General features: G+C 40.5%; 1 protein-coding gene across 4 annotated transcripts in view; it reads right to left on the bottom strand.

Annotated features, from left to right (window-relative positions):
• Positions 1 to 16,375, bottom strand: part of zgc:158766 (uncharacterized protein LOC100009641 homolog) — a 64,783-nt gene that overhangs the window by 28,641 nt on the left and 19,767 nt on the right. For 3 of the 4 annotated variants that reach the window (XM_061915799.1, XM_061915796.1, XM_061915798.1), the window contains exons 3-14: positions 15,030 to 16,263; positions 7,919 to 8,119; positions 7,657 to 7,780; positions 4,856 to 4,949; positions 4,246 to 4,335; positions 4,052 to 4,168; positions 2,481 to 2,579; positions 1,591 to 1,733; positions 1,381 to 1,519; positions 1,180 to 1,302; positions 912 to 1,076; positions 7 to 845 (exon numbers count right to left, since the gene is read on the bottom strand). In XM_061915799.1, the coding sequence (XP_061771783.1) occupies positions 7 to 845; positions 912 to 1,076; positions 1,180 to 1,302; positions 1,381 to 1,519; positions 1,591 to 1,733; positions 2,481 to 2,579; positions 4,052 to 4,168; positions 4,246 to 4,335; positions 4,856 to 4,949; positions 7,657 to 7,780; positions 7,919 to 8,119; positions 15,030 to 16,263 (3,368 nt within the window). The remainder of the gene's footprint in view (positions 1 to 6; positions 846 to 911; positions 1,077 to 1,179; positions 1,303 to 1,380; positions 1,520 to 1,590; positions 1,734 to 2,480; positions 2,580 to 4,051; positions 4,169 to 4,245; positions 4,336 to 4,855; positions 4,950 to 7,656; positions 7,781 to 7,918; positions 8,120 to 15,029; positions 16,264 to 16,375) is intronic. The other variant, XM_061915797.1, reaches the window with a different exon arrangement.

Here is a 16,375-nt window from a genome sequence, read left to right as displayed (position 1 = left end):
CTTTACCTGCTCTGTATCGTTCCATCTCCTTCAATGTGTCGGTTATGTATCCTGGAAGGTATGGACATGCTACGACTACGCGCTAACGTTGGGCTCATGACATCAGGTCTTTGCAGCTTCTTCTCCGCAGACACGTTATTGGCCACCTCCAGCCCCTTGATATAGACGCCCGTGTAACCATGCACATGGCTGACGTCCGAATGACCGCCGTCTCTGTGCGTCAGCTCATAACTCGTGGTCTTCTTCATGATCTTCTTCATTGGCGGCTTGCGTACTCGAGACGAGATGGGCTCAGAGTGGCATGAGACGGTGGAGTCGATAGTGCAGTCGCTGTCCGTGTCGTCAAACATGGATGCGTTTAGTGTGCTGTCAAGGGGGAAAGTAAAGCGTGACGAGGAGGAGGAGATAGAACCAGAAAGGCTTTTGGATATAGGTTTTGAATCCTCGACGGTCAGGGGTGTAGCTGCCCTGCTGGAGCAAGTAGACCCTTCACTTAGACGCACACTTCCACTCTCTTCTGGTGCACTATTCTGGGTCTCTGTAGGTTTAACAGCATATGTCAGGTCAGCGGCCATGGCGTCTGACGACGTGGCTCGGACTACCGCTTCCTCTAACTGGTGCTTGGTCTGCTGACACTTGTGCCACACCATGTTCCACTGCTGCACTTGTGGAGGACTATCCAAGGAGAGCACCGTGTCATTTAATGTGCTGAAGTTGTCCATGGAGAATTTGGAGGCCTCTGTGCAGTAATCCTGCAGGGTTTGGACCACAGCAGGTGAAAGTGCTTTTCCTGAGGTGTTCAAGTGACTGATGTAGTCCTGACAGTGCTCCATCCACTGGTTCACCTATGGACATAGTATTTTAGAGTATATCTATTTATTGATTGATTGTTCACACAACAGAGTCCTTACAGAGTCATAGAACTCATAAAGGGTGCTCAGGATGTCCAAGAGTGACTTCCTTTTCTCCGCTCTGCTCAGGATGGAGCCAATATGCTGCTTGAATTCCAAGAAAACTGAGCCTGGAATGGACTGTGGAGACTCGTTTACCATGTGCAGGGCCTGTCTCTGCTGGTGCTGATCAGTCAACATACGGACAATTGTTTAGATTGCGCTTATATATATTATATATACATTTTGAAAAAAAAAATCTTTATGTAAACCAGTGACAGATATTTACCACTGACTCCTCCAGAAATTGCTCCAAACTCTTCTTCATGTCTTTTATTTTGCTCACAGACAATGTAAGTGATTCTAAAGGTGTAAGATGTTTCTCTCCCTCCACATTGAACCACAGTTTGACCTGACAAGATCCAATCACTGGTTACCCACGTATAATTGTAAAGAGGAAGGCACATTTAAGAAAGAGAAGAAGATTCACCTGTTGGGTTTGTTCCTCAAACCTGCGCACCTCCAACAGGCTTTCTAAGTCCTTCTGAGACTTGTTGGACAGGATCACAAGCTCATGGACCACCTCATCCAGTTGGTTGTACAGTGCATTTAACATATCTACAGCATCCCTAAAAACAGGCGAAAAATTAATAAATTGGTTGGATCCACAGGAACTGAGAGGCCTCTCCGTCGGCAGTACCTGTAGCTGTCATTGTCACAAGCCTCTTCCTTCCTGATGCGGGCGAGGATTGTGCCTCCTTCCAGACGTAACCTATTTAGGTGGGTGTCATCCAGGACACACTTCATGAGATGCTTCTGCTGCTCCATCATCTGAGACACCTCCTGGGAGGAAACGGAAACAACTCTTTTCATCTCAGTTTTACAGCTTAAAGGGGATCTTTGATGATTTGAATTTACATTTTAAACACTTCCTTGTGGTCTTGATAATATGTGTTGGATATGCTTGGTGTAAATTTGGCGTAACTTTTGCTCCACAGTAACTTTTATAACACGTTTTTTGAGTCAGTCTGCAAGATGTTCAGATTGCAACTATAATCACGCCCCACCCTCTCTAGATGTCATCAACGCTATTTTTTCCCCAGACACAGTCAAAATTACGCTTAAAAACAATAAATAAATTCACCCGGTCACAACATTATGTTCACCGGCACGCTCGCCAATCGATTAGGACTTTGCATAAAATAGCTATTTTAATAGCATGCGCATGTCAGTAGTAGATGAAAATAATAATTTGTCCTACCCTTTTCTGTGTTTCCTTAGCACCACAGCTCGACTTAATGTCTAAATAAGAGCTTCCACCTCGCTGTGACATCACAATGTAACCAGACTGCAAACCCCGCGATCAGAGGCATCTGTGTGCAAGCTCATGACTAAATGCATGAAATTTAGGATTTGACGCTTTGGCCCTTTTTAACACAAGCATCCAACATTTTAAGAGTGTTTATAAGTCAGAAAAAAAAAAAAAATCATAAGTCTCCTTTAAAACAAAAAGTGAAGAGCATAATGGGGTATATAATATGTTTAGTTCAGTTTAGTATCGTAAACCTGTGTCATGCACATGTGTCTTACCTCACATGTTTTCAGGTTGCCTCTGTCGCTTAACGTGGCGATAGACTCCTGGAGGGAAGAGACGGCTTCACTACAACTGCTGGCAAATGGTTCAATTTTCTGTACAGGGAAAAAAAAGAAAGAAAAAAAGAAAATTTTTAGCTAGAATGTCACTCTGAAGCAGGGGTGCCAAACGTACTGCCTGCGGGCCTGACACTGCCCACGAACAGGTTTAACCCAGCTTGCAAGATGAGTTGGCCAAGTATAAAAATGAGCTGCAATTATTTAACGGAAAAAACTGCTGCTCTAAATGTGTCGACTGAATGTCGCAATAACAATTCGGGTGTAACTCACATTACACATCACACCTGTGATGTGTACCAATTGCTGTGCATTCAGCCACAGCAATTGGTGCCAATGTTTCATGACCCAGTGTTAATTAGGTTGTATTTGTAGACCTTGCACACGCCGCCAATAGGAGATGTTGTAGGCAGTAATTAGATTTAACACCACTCCATGAAGTTTTGTTTAATTTCGAGTTGTATAATTTTTGCGTAATCATGCTAAAACAACTAATAAATGGCAATGAAAACAACACCTCTTGGCTCTGCTCTTAAAAGCTTGGCAAAGCAAAAGAGATTGCACAAGCATCTTGAATAACACTTAAGCGAACTGTGCGTTGGAGGCCTGTATTGATTTGCAGATACAGTATGTCGTAACGCTGCAGCTCGCAGAAGCTCTTGGTAGAAATGGAACATTTGGCAAAAAATACCGGACAAATTTGCAGATTTCATGGCTGGCTTACAGCATGGACACTCCCTGATCACTTACGACCGCCAGACAATTCTGGATGTTGACAGATCGGGCCGTTTTGGACTAAAAGATGTGTTTATGTTCCAGCACCTAGGTAGCATGGGAATACTTCGCCGGCTACATCCAGCGGCCTGTGAAGCAGCGGAGTATAGTACCAGCGGGGGCCGTCTACGGAAGACACGCAAGCGGTGTGATCGGAAGTAGAAACGTGGATGCCGAGCGGGGCTAACAACAAAGCAAAAAGCAAATTCCCACAGAACACTGCTTCCCTCCATCCTGAAGCCGGATCTAAATGGAGAAAACAAGTCTACTGGTCTGGGTAAGGAGTCAGCTAAGTTAGCCTGTGTAACGGCTGGGGACATCTCTGCGCTGCTGATCCGCCTCCGCTTAGGATGGTTTCCTGTTGGCTCCACTATGGACAGGACTCTCGCTACTGTGTTGGATCCACTTTGGACTGGACTCTCACGGTTGTGTTGGATCCACTATGGATTGTACTTTCACAGTATCATGTTAGACCCACTCGACATCCATTGCTTTCGGTCCTCTAGAGAGGGGGGGTTGCCCACATATGCGGTCCTCTCCAAGGTTTCTCATTGTCATCATTTTCACCGACGTCCCATTGGGTGTGAGTTTTCCTTGCCCTTATGTGGGCTCTACCGAGAATGTCGTTGTGGTTTGTGTTGTGGTTGGTGCAGCCCTTTGAGACACTAGTGATTTAGGGCTATATAAATAATCATCGATTGATTGATTGATAACGTTGGTTCATCTGGTACACCTGCCTGTCTGAAGAGGATCCAGTGGTTGTGATCATAACTAAATGTGCCCTCTAGGTCAGGAGTGAGCTGGTTCTGCTCGATGTGCTTCAGTAGGGCCTTTAACGATGAAAGTGTCTCCGTCTGTGTCGACAAAAACACAAGAATAGTATGAAAAAATGGGAGTGGGAAACAGCAACACGACGACAATATTGACTCACTTGTACGTTGAACATGTCTCTTTCAGGTTTGCCAACCACTTCCTTATCCACCAAGAACAGAACTAAGTAAAGTGCATTTGGTACCAATGTCTGAAAACACACGCAGGACATTTTATGGTAATCTTTAATCCTGATTGTAAACCAATTTTTTCCAACACCACGTAAAAGACAATCATAGAAATAACAAAATAGTTCTTATATGTGTATAAACTGTTTTGAGTATTCATTGACCAAAAGGTTGTTAAAGTATTACAATACAGATACTGGAGATATGCAAAGTTTAGGTTTGGGTTTCCAGACCAACCATTTGTGCATCACTAAGCATATTTCAGAACATAATGATATGGCTTGTACAAGTGGACTGAAACCAACCCACTCCCAGCGTGTGGTTAAAAACAGACAAGTAAGCACAGGTATGTCCCCAGGCCAGCCTATTCTCAGAAGAAGTGCAGTCATTACAACTTAAAGGTGTGCCTTCTTAAAAAAAGTCAGATTGAGATTAATATTAGGAAAATTTGTAAAGAATTCCATGTAGGAATATGGATATCTTTGCAGCCTAAATGCAGGTAAACATTTTATGATGTTCGTGCACTAGCATGTCTGCGCTTACCTGAAATTCAGACAGAAATGACAAAAGAGCTGGAACAGGATGCTGCCTCCTGCTGTCGATCACTACTGTCAGACCTTCATCACGCTTTTCTTTCCTATAAACAAAAACAAAAATATTCCTGTTACTTTGACTTACGATTGAAGTAGCTATACTCTACTTTACTAATCATGGGAGGAAAATAAATGACCAAGAGCATCAGTATCAAACATCTTAATGCTATGAGTCATTGGGCAATAACAGGCTACAATAGCTTCTTGCCAAATAGTGAGTGCACTTTGAGATACCCGATTTGCACCTTTTGAGAGGCACTTTAAAAAAAGGTTCCATTTTTCAACTTTATTTTAAAATTAAAATTTTCCAACTAGTGAGCTCCTCTTTACTGCTTGAAACCATGTTGCATTATTGAATCGGTGTGGCTCAGATGGTAGAGTGACCATACAGAAACCTAATAATGATAGTCTTGTTATCAAAAATAATAAAGTGTTTATTAAATGGTACTAGGGGGCATGGGACAAATAATCAATTCTTATGTTCAATGTAATTATTTCTGATTATATTCAACAATGTCAATATTTCATGAACATTTGAATGAATAAGTTAACCTTTAAATTAATGAAACTCTATCCAAACAAGAAAAGCCGTCGAAGAGTGCAGACCTTTGCCAGACTTTACCTCCCAATAGTAAAGGACCCTTTCATATAATCCTGTATCCAGACAATGATCGGGATCACCCCCCAAAATCGAATCACTTTTTCTTTACCCCATTTCTGACATTCCCTGAAAGTTTCATCAAATATGCCAATAAGCTTTTGAGCTATGATACTAACTACCAAACAGATAAATGAAATCGCCATGTCCATTTGTGTAATTTTTCTCGTGTCAACGGAGTGAACCCTAATGTCAGTCATCCACTCTCTTTGTCTCTGTGTCAGGGGTTGCTAACACAGAGAAGTTCAGCCCAGAAATGTAAACATAAGGTGTGGTAGTAAAAATAATAACTATTTTTGAGTTATGTGGATAATTACCTACGTACCTAATTAACTAACTACCTTTCTAGTGGAGGTAATTATTATATATTTGGTACTAAAAGAAATCGATCATATGGTACGCCGCTTAGACTGGCTGACTGAAGTCAACATAAGGGGTTGTCTACATAATTGAAAGTGAAACCAGATCTTGCCATTGCTTTCACAATTACTTGTGACCTTGGGAAGACATACAAAGAATTGATGATGATAAAATATTGTAAAACCAAAGTTTGCTGGCACTGTGTTCCTCCATTTTGGCATATGCTAATTTAGCATCTTCCATTGTCAAGTGATATTTTATACTAATATTTAACAGAGCTGTTGCAGTAATTTTGCAGTCTGTCTTGATTACAAGAGCATTAAAGCTACTGTACATGCACATCACTTATAATAATAATAATGAATTAGGAAAAACTGAAATGGATACATTTTGTTGGATGCTGTGGTAGAATCCAAGTTAATAATACCAGGCTTTTATTTTGAAGTTTACTTTACACTTCAGAGGAAGTCACTGAGTGCATGTTTAAATGCTGTTATGATCTTTTAGGGCAAGCCATTCTTTGTATAGTTTTTGGGTGTTTTTCCAGTGGTTTTGGTTCACTTCCTTTTTTGTTCTCTTATTTTGTTCCATTTCCTGTTCTGTATTTTCCCTGCACTACCTCCACACTTGTTAGTGCTGTCTTCATCACCTGGTGGTGATTAGTATTATGTTTTTCACCTGCTGCTAATCATCACCTGGGCAGTATTTAAGACATATACTTAAATGTGTATACACATAAACCTATACATACACATACATACACACACAAAAGAAAAAAAAATATATATATATAGAAAAAAAAAAAAAAAATATATATATATATATATATATGTATATATATATATGTGTATATATATACATATATATATACACACATAAATATACATATATATATATGTATTTGTATATATATATATACATACATACATATATATAGATATATATATATACACGCACGCACGCACGCACGCACACACACACACATGAAATATGTGACTACATTTCTTGTGTGGGATCATAACTTATGGATGTTTGGAGTCACGCACACTAGCAGATTCTTGATTTTTGCATTACTACTTTTGTTTGTTTGTTAGCTCAAGGTCACTTGTTTTCACGCATAGTTGGACGGCGTGGCGCAGTGGTAGGGTGGGCGTGCGCAACCCGAGGGTCCCTGGTTCAATCCCCACCTAGTACCAACCTCGTCACGTCTGTTGTGTCCTGAACAAAACACTTCACCCTTGCTCCTGATGGGTGCTGATTAGCGCCTTGCACGGCAGCTCCCTCCATCAGTGTGTGAATATGTGTGTGAATGGGTAAATGTGGAAGTAGTGTCAAAGCGCTTTGAGTACTTTGAAGGTAGAAAAGCGCTATACAAGTACAACCCATTTATTTATTTTTTCTGTGCATTTTATCTGCTGAACTCAAGTGTGTATTTAGGATTTTTTTACATTAAATACTCTTTTACTTGCACGCTGGTTGCTGTCAGCTATATTTTGGGGTCACTGTTCCTGCAACGAAGAGCGAATTTAACAACTGTGTAACTAGACAGTAATTTCACACGGCACAGCTTGAAAGTTGACAATACTACAACACACATTGATACAAACGGACCGGCTTTTTTAATAGCAATGAACCCTTTTACGATGTTCTTTTTCGCATGTATTCTAACTCAAACGTTTGTTATTATTAATATGATTTAAATTTATAACAAAGAGCGAATGCTCCCAACATACCGCAGAGTGGAGTGGTAGTAGGCCATTAAACAGGTGAGGTCATGGACTGTGCAGCTTTCACCAGCCCACACCTGAGCTCTGGTGCACACCTGCAACACCGCCCTCCCACTGCGATCTCTGCTTCCTGGAAGACAAAAGACCAAGAAGAGGTAAATACAAGATGAGAAGCGACTCCAGACAGGTGTTTTCACATCTAACTTTCAAAATAAACCCAAAAGACTCATGTCAGACAAGCTTTCTTGTATAACAATGTTGCCCTTACCTGGCAAGATTACTGCACCTGATGCAAGCAGGTCCTGATTGACCTCTGACACCCGCTTGGGGAGGGACAAGTCACTATCATTGGATAAGCTTGATGACGACAGTACCACCTTGATGGCCGACCCTTTGACAGTTTTTGGACAGTGGGATTCCTCCTCCACAAGTCCTGACCTCCTGATATCACTGCTGTCGTCTTGCTGCCCTGGTGACATTATAATTAAAGACTGTGTCAAACACAACACACTACAGTTTAAGAAAAAGACAAAATATTCCCTTTCACCTGCAAAAATACTGTATTATTACTGTGTACTTAACTCATTTGTATTTGTAATGAATACTGGGATCAAATGTGTACACACTATATCTGCTGAGGTAGTTCTGTTGTTGTTATTGTCTCCATCTGTCTTGTCCCCACTATTCCCCACTCTGTCTTCTTTTTTCGTCTTTCTATCCCCTCCTGATCTTCTTTGATTGCACCGAACACTAAATATATACAAATATTTCATAAAGTAAAACCAAAGTAATGGAACAAGAGAAGTATTTCACACTTGTCTTTTATAAAGTAAATCTGTACACCAACTATCTTATGAACAGGTTAAAAAAATACCATAAAAAAGGATATTTAAATTGTAAATACAGTATGTAATATATATTACGCAATCAAATAAAAAATATTTTTAAATTTTTTTTTTCTAAACTAGAAAAAAAGGCTTCACTCCACATCTTCAAATAAAGCCTGGAGCTTTTCTAACTATCTGTCAGTTAGGATTAGAGCACCATGGGAGCATTAGTTCAATGTTGCTGGATGGGAAATAGAACATTATTGTACCAGAAGTTTGAAAATTATCCGATTTTGATGGGGAAAGGATTACACATACACAGTTTAACATTTCTTAGCACCACCTGTTACAGTAAAACATTACCACAGACTGTGTGTAGTACAGCTTATAATGCAAATTTACTTTCAGATATACTGTATAACAGCACCATTAGAAGAAAAAGCTGTGGCGGGCAGATAAGCCATTTGGCGGATGTAAAGTCAAACATTAAACAATATCAATTGCAGTGCAGTATGTATCCTGTTTGTGTTTGCTAAAATCCATGTATTGAAAGAGTAAAATTAGTATACATTACAGGATTTTTGTAATTATTGATTTTACAGCGTACAGAGCGTAAAATTATTAGTGATGCGCCGAAAAGGAAAGTATCTCCGAGTGTGTCGACTTGGTCTTTGACGCCATTCAGTATTGGCAAATGGTAACAATAACCGGCATTATAATTCATTTTGGTGTGTTGTTTTTCGTCCTTGGTTCCCACGTTTTCAGTTTTAGCCAAGATTTTAAATTTTGGTGCATCCCTAAAAATGTTAATACAAATACAATAATTATGGTATGTCTCACATTGCTGTGTTAGTTTGATTCTCTGTAGAAAAATTATTTAATCAAGCAGGGTAGCCTGGTAAAATGTGACTGTATGGCTAGGGTTGCCAATTCCCTGAAAAATAAATAAACACTTTGTTGCCAAGGTCCGCCAAACCGACCGTACTATTTTTTTGGGCCTTCTTTTGTTCATGTTAAATTTTTTTTAGACTATTTGACTCAAACTTGAATTTAATTAGATGAATGTTTTGAAGTAAAAAGAATATATGGTTTATAAATAAATAATAATCAATTCTATCTCAGCTACAATCGGATTGTAGCTGAGATAGGCGCCAGCGCCCCCCGCGACCCCGAAAGGGAATAAGCGGTAGAAAATGGATGGATGGATAATAATCAATTCTTCAGTACAATATAACAACAGTAACAGAGTGAAATAAATTACCGCATTTCGGCTTTCTCCATAAGAATTAAGACAGGAATGTGTATCAGACAGGAGAAGGGATTAACTGTGAACTGTGCTATATTGTATTCAGTGACAGATAATGAGTGGTAATAAGCCCTGTCATTCATTATTTGACATTTCACAAACTATTTTTGATTTTCACGGTAATTTGTGACATGCCTGCGTCCCAGGACGCATACTTTTGTTTCTGAATACAGATGATTCCATTTTTCAAGGAATGGTTTGCAAATCCTATCTGTACCTCACAGAGTAATGCTAAAGTTGCTAACATAACACTGTTGTACTGTATGTTATATATTGTATGTATTTCCAATGTATTTATTACATTGGAAAGGAGCAATGTTACAGTGTATTTATAAAAACGGATGTCACTCACATATATATATTAAATTGTATTTATTTTTTTCTTGTATTTATTTTTTTATTTTCAATTTAGATTTACTTTTCGGGTTCATCATTCTAAATGGTAGTAGTTTGAACGGGAACTGCCCTTTTTTTATTTTGCCAACCATTCGCAATCATTATGTACTTTTAATGCATTGTAAATATAAAATAAATGCGATCAAAAGTCCACTTAAAATGGAGCCCATGGAAGTCGCTGTATTCTGCCTATTCAGTAAAGCCCTTAAAAACATAAAAAAAAACCTCCATTAATGTTTTTTTATACATGCTGTAAGTACAGTATATATGTAATGTAGTAATGGGCACATTTATAATATTTAAGTATTTCACTAATTTTAAGAGTAGGCGGTGCATTAATTAAAAAAAACGCATCACAACGTTTCCTTTTTTTCAACATCACTGATTATTACTTACTGCAGACTTCATGAGAGCCAACAAACATAATAAAACATCAGTTATTGTACAATGTCTGCTGTCATTAGGATGCCAATTTATAGAATCTTGTCATAGTCCTGTTTTGAAGGAAGACTGACTCATAATCCTCTCGAAAAAGGGGGGTGGGGTGGAACTGAGCGTCTTTTGTGTCGTTTTTGCCATTTCTGGGTCTAAATTGGCTGTCAACTTGTTAGAATATGTCCTCATCCTTCTACTATACAGGTGAGAGCCGTGATTTATGTTCTAGAATAATCTTTCACAGGCAAGGAAGCAGCTTACCACACTTACCATTTATTGGGTTTTATGGGCGGAATAGAGGACCTTCCTTTGACTCAGTTGTAAGCAGGCTTTTATTTACATTTCTTTGTGAGTTAGAATGCATTAGAAAAAAAATAGATCCGTCGTCATGTCTTTTATAAGGATTGTGAACAATAGGCAAAATTTAAAAAAAAGTGCCGTTCCCCTTTAAGAGTACACACACCAGGTATGGAAATATAATTTTGTTCTTACATTTTTATTTTGTCCCATCTTTATTGCAGTTTTTTTATAACTTTGTATATATATTAAAATAACTTATTCTTACTTATTTGGGATGGAAAGCTCAAACTAGTGATGTCACCGCCAAACATGAAAAAATGTCAACTGTTGCCTTAAAGCAGGGGTCGGCAACCTTTACCACTCAAAGAGCCATTTTGATCCGTTTCACAAAATAAAGAAGACAATGGGAGCCGCAACCATTTACGCGCATATCTCCTGATGGTCACGCAGATAACAATAATATGGGCGTGCTATGAAGCCACTGCCTTTGACGCCTTCTACAAAATGTGCAAACATGTTGTATGTGGCTTCCGCATATACACGTGCACGACTGCAAGGCATACTTGTTCAACAGCCGTACAGGTTACACTGAAGGTTGTGATATAAACAACTTTAACACTCTTACTAATATGCGCCACACTGTGAACCCACACCAAGCAAGAATGACAAACACGTTTCGGGAGAACATCTGCACTGTAACACATTATAAACGCAACATAACAATTACCCAGAATCCCCTGCATCCATGACTATTCCAGGCTATATTATACCGGCCGGCACGCAGATAGCGTGGTGTAAAGGCGGGCGCGATGAAATGTCGTAGAGGACGTTAAAAGTAAAGTCATCACGGCACGCCCTCAATATTGTAGTCCGAGTGAAAATCGGAGAATGTCAACCCCGGGTGTTGTCCGGGAGAGGCACCAAAATCCGGAAACCCCCCCGATTATGCAGCTGAGCCACATCAGAGTGGCCACAGAGTCGCATGCGGCTCCGGAGCCGCGGGTTGCCGACCCCTGCCTTAAAGGAATGTAACAATGAAAACACAACAAAAAATAAAAGTATAGCCAATATCCTAGAATTTTACCACCAATATTTGCGTAAATTAAATTATTCTAAATTATATAAACCTATCATATCGATTAACAGTTATGGCACAAAATTATATATTTTCACAACTTATATAGCACCATATAAAAAACAAGTACATTTGTTTTGTTAGTTTTTTCCAAGCATTCATACGATGACAGTTCAGCATGTAAAGAACACACTGTTGAGCACCACGACTGTTACCAACCCAACAGTCCTATCATGACAATTACAGTTACAGTACACTCTCAGAAGCCAACATGGCTTTGTTGAAAAGCGCTGTATTTGTACATCTGTCTGACAATGTTGTGTTTTTCTACAGTTGAAGGCCTCTTTTTTAGTCCCACTCAGTTATGTTTAGTAAACCCAGCCAGCTCAGCCTCTATTGTTTCCAAACAGCCACCGTGTTTCCTGTGCCACTGTGCGAGCAGGCTTGTGTTTGCCGCACGTTTCCTAAATTGCTTTGTTTTCACAGGAAGTGACAACCGTCAATGAAAGCCTGCCGAGTATTGTCTGGTGCGAAAGTCTGATTGTTTGTGTCCAGTTGTTGGACATGTCACCGCCTTTGGAGGGTAGTGATCGATCGGTGAGTACATGTCTCAAATAGGTTTAGGTTCTGATCTCATGCAAAGGGTTTGGTAGGATATGTGTGGTCTTCTTAATAACAGATTTTGAAATAATTAAATGTCCCTAAATGATCCCAGCTGATGGGACTTTTTTAAATGAGGCCACCCATGTGGGTTCAGAGCAACCTCTCCATATCTGGAAGCACTGTATGGAGCCATCACATTGTCCCTTTGTTTGGTTTACACAATCTTTTGTTGTCTTTGAAACACACTTGTGGGAAACCTGCTTCGCAAAGGCTGAAACGCAATCCCCGGTGAGGTCATCTTAGGAATGCAACTGTGATCTGATATCTAATTGCTTCAACTACTATATTGTTGTATTTTATTGTGTGAGATGCTGGTGAGCTGACTCTATAACAAAACATTTGCTGTGCAAAAAAATAGTTAAAACAACCACAAGACGTCATCCTAGGCCTGGGTGAAATAACAAATGTATTGATTTTTTTTTCTACTGCAGACGATTTAAAACATTTTTAAAAATGTATGATTTTCTGCTCTTGCTTGGCCATATTTTTTTCCCGCCAGGAGCTTGCGAAGCTTTCGCTGTCCACCTTGTTTTCTTTGTGGAAATTCCCAGACCCAGAAAAATGCTAATGCTAACACAAGAGCGAGACGTTTGTTCCAAAGAAAAGAAAAGTGCTATCAGTGGTTTCGTTTTGCGACAAAAGACGTGGAACAATGGACTGCACGCTGCAAAGTTTGTTTAAAAAAAGGCAGCGGCACAACACACTTATTCCAGTATCTAAAACAGCATCTAACAGAGTGCGGGAAATGTAACTCTTTACGAGGCAAACGAGACTGCAACAACAAACAAACTCACAAGGTATCATGTATAATGAGAAAAAAGCACAGTGCCCCGAGCGTTCACTAAAACAATCCCTCTGCATATCATTAAGATGTGGGGCACATACAATGGAAAAGCCTGCGAATATCCACTTACTAAAAGTACAGTCCTCTTAATGTTTTACTTGATTATTCATTTGCATGCAATGTACAATAATATTTTTTTATTTGCAAAAGTAGTTTATTATTAAGTTCGCCCCTTCTTGGTCTGATTGATTATTATTGATTATTACTATTTATTTATATGTTTATGGTTTTATTGGAGCTTATTTGCGTGTGTGCATGCACTGCTACATTTTTCTTTACATAAGTATTTTATTCAACACAAAGTTTTTAAGTTTGCATTTTATTTAAGTTTGCATTTTATTCATCTCAATGTTGGAGATTATTTATTTGCATGCAATGTGCAAAGCTCCATGTTTGTTAGCAGAAGCAATATGTTCAAGACAGCAGTATTGCCTTCTAGAGGAAGCCCCTAACTTAGTTCTTCCAAAAATGATTCCATAAAAAGTACAATTTATATCTTGTTGAAAAGGAACAACTGTATACAAAATTGAATTTTGCTAAGAGTAAAATGCAGTGTATGCAGTGTTTTTCGAACTATTGTACTAGTTATGATCAATCCATCTATCCATCCATTCACTACCGCTTATTCCCTTTTGGGGTCGCGGGGGGCGCTGGCGCCTATCTCAGCTACAATCGGGCGGAAGGCGGGGTACACCCTGGACAAGTCGCCACCTCATCGCAGGGCCAACACAGATAGACAGACAACATTCACACTCACATTCACAAAAGAAAAATCTGTTTTGAGTTATCTGTCACTTTCATTCATTGGTTTCTTTCAAAAAGTAGTTAAAAATCTTTAAAAAATAGTTTTGTAAAAAAATCTGAGATTTTATCTTTATCTGTATTGCCCAAGCCTATGTCATCTGTTACCTCTGTTACCCAGCTTGAATCAACACAAAACCAAATAGACACTGAGTGTGAAAGACAACACACAGATGTGACTTCACTTCACTTTCCAGTGTAGGGCCAAAACTGTACACACGCCCTTGCACACGCTGCCAAAAAATGCATCAAGTCTCCTCTGAAAAGCAATCTGTCAGCAGTGACGGCATTACAGTTTCACAGTAGTGAACCGTCTCATCGCTGTTGTAGCCAGTTTTGCTTCAAGCTATCATTGCAAAACACGCCCACACCAGCCTGTCTTGTTTTCAAAAGGCAAAGTCAGTTTTCGCACCCTCGGGTTGTGTTTTTTTAAGCAATGACAAACCGTCGGACGTCACGGTGAATCATGACAATGGTAGAAGAGCAGTTAAGGCTGAGGGGCTTCAAGTTTGATCCACCTGACCGGCCTCAGCATGTGGGTGTGAGCTTCCAAGCACTTAGTTCTCCAGTGTTTCACCAATAGGGTGTGCTTCTACTAAATGGGTTAGGAAGTCTAATTTGTTGAGTACCTACATTTTTATTGTAGAATAAACATTTGTAAAATCCCATTATCATATTGGCTGAGTATGTCTATTACCAATACAATTACAATTACTAAATGACATTACATACCTGACCCCTCTTTGCCGCTTCTCCTCTCAGAGCCAGGAAGAACGGTCTCCACTTCCAACTTCCCAAAGCGAAGAACATACCCATTCATCAGCTTTTTGGGGGAGATGCTGGCTGATCCCCCAGAAGAAGACCTCTCTCGGTGAGCTTTAATTTGGCCTGCCTTATTAGTCCTCTCCAACGACTTGGAGCGGCGTTCCGCCCGCCTCTCTGCGCTCCGCAGCCCTCTTTGTAAGTAATGTAAAGGTGTGCTGGACCACGAGTCGTCACCACTGAGCCATCCTCGGCTCCCCAACCTCCTGGCTAAGTGTTCATGAGAAGAAGTGCAGGCCTCCGGGCTGCTGCCTAGTGTCACAGACCTCCCTTTTAGATCGCTATGCTCCGTACTTTCTTCCAGGATGGACTCAGAGCTAGACCCAAGGCTCATGGGGTTCTGCAGGGCTTCCATGTAGGATTTCCTGAAAAGTCTTCTGCTCTCAAAGACTACAGAGTCTCTTGGGTGTCGTCTACGAGGGCTTGGATTGCTGAGGTCTGTACTAAACGAAAGCATCTTTGATGCTTGTCCTCTCTCTCTCCCAGCAAAGTTCTCCCGTCTGTGCTCTGTCCCACAATCTTCACTGGGACTGAGCTGAATGACAGGAGTTGTTATGTCTACTCCACTTGTGCTATGGCTATTGCTGCTGGCATCCGCGTGGCTTATGTTTGGCGAGACGGGCTCTGAGAAGGTTAAGTCTGCTCCCTGAGATTGGAGGGACTCCCTGGAACTGCGGTGGCTGTCCAGGGTGCCCGTGGATCCGCTGGTGCTGCATGCGCTAAGTTGGCCGCGAAAGCCCCCCCTGCTGCAGTGCGCTTGCATGACGACTTCTGCCGTGTTGCTGACAAAGGGCGGGTTGACCACGTTCTTCCACGGGGTCCTGTACACCGATGTACCGGTCGTGAGCAGGCAGTTCTGTAGCGGGTGCAGGTTCCGTTCAAGTGTTACATTCTGCAGGAACTCAGTGGTGAAGACGCTGCCATACATGCTCTCCGCAACAGAGATCTCCACGATAGCCTGTCCACTGGACGAAAGGCATTTTATCACAAGTTTGGCTGTCTTTCGCCCTAAAGGTACAACTTGTAGGTAGAAGTCTCCTTGCTTTAGTCTCACTTTGTGCAAGGGGCAGAGCTGCAAAACCACTTTGTCGTGAATGCAAAGAGGCCACCCTTCATGATAGAGCAGCAGTCCTCTAAACCTTATCTGTGAAAGAAGAGAGGGATCATTAATACCCATGAATTGATTCCCACGGACCCCGACTTAAACAAGTTGAAAAACAAGTTGAAAAACTTATTCGGGTTACCATTTAAAGTTA

The sequence above is a fragment of the Nerophis ophidion genome, linkage group LG11 (assembly GCF_033978795.1).
Source record: "Nerophis ophidion isolate RoL-2023_Sa linkage group LG11, RoL_Noph_v1.0, whole genome shotgun sequence".
NCBI classification, from domain to species: Eukaryota; Metazoa; Chordata; class Actinopteri; order Syngnathiformes; family Syngnathidae; genus Nerophis; species Nerophis ophidion.
The sequence above is the reverse complement of the archived record's forward strand: the minus strand, read 5'-3'. Positions and strand labels throughout refer to the sequence as shown.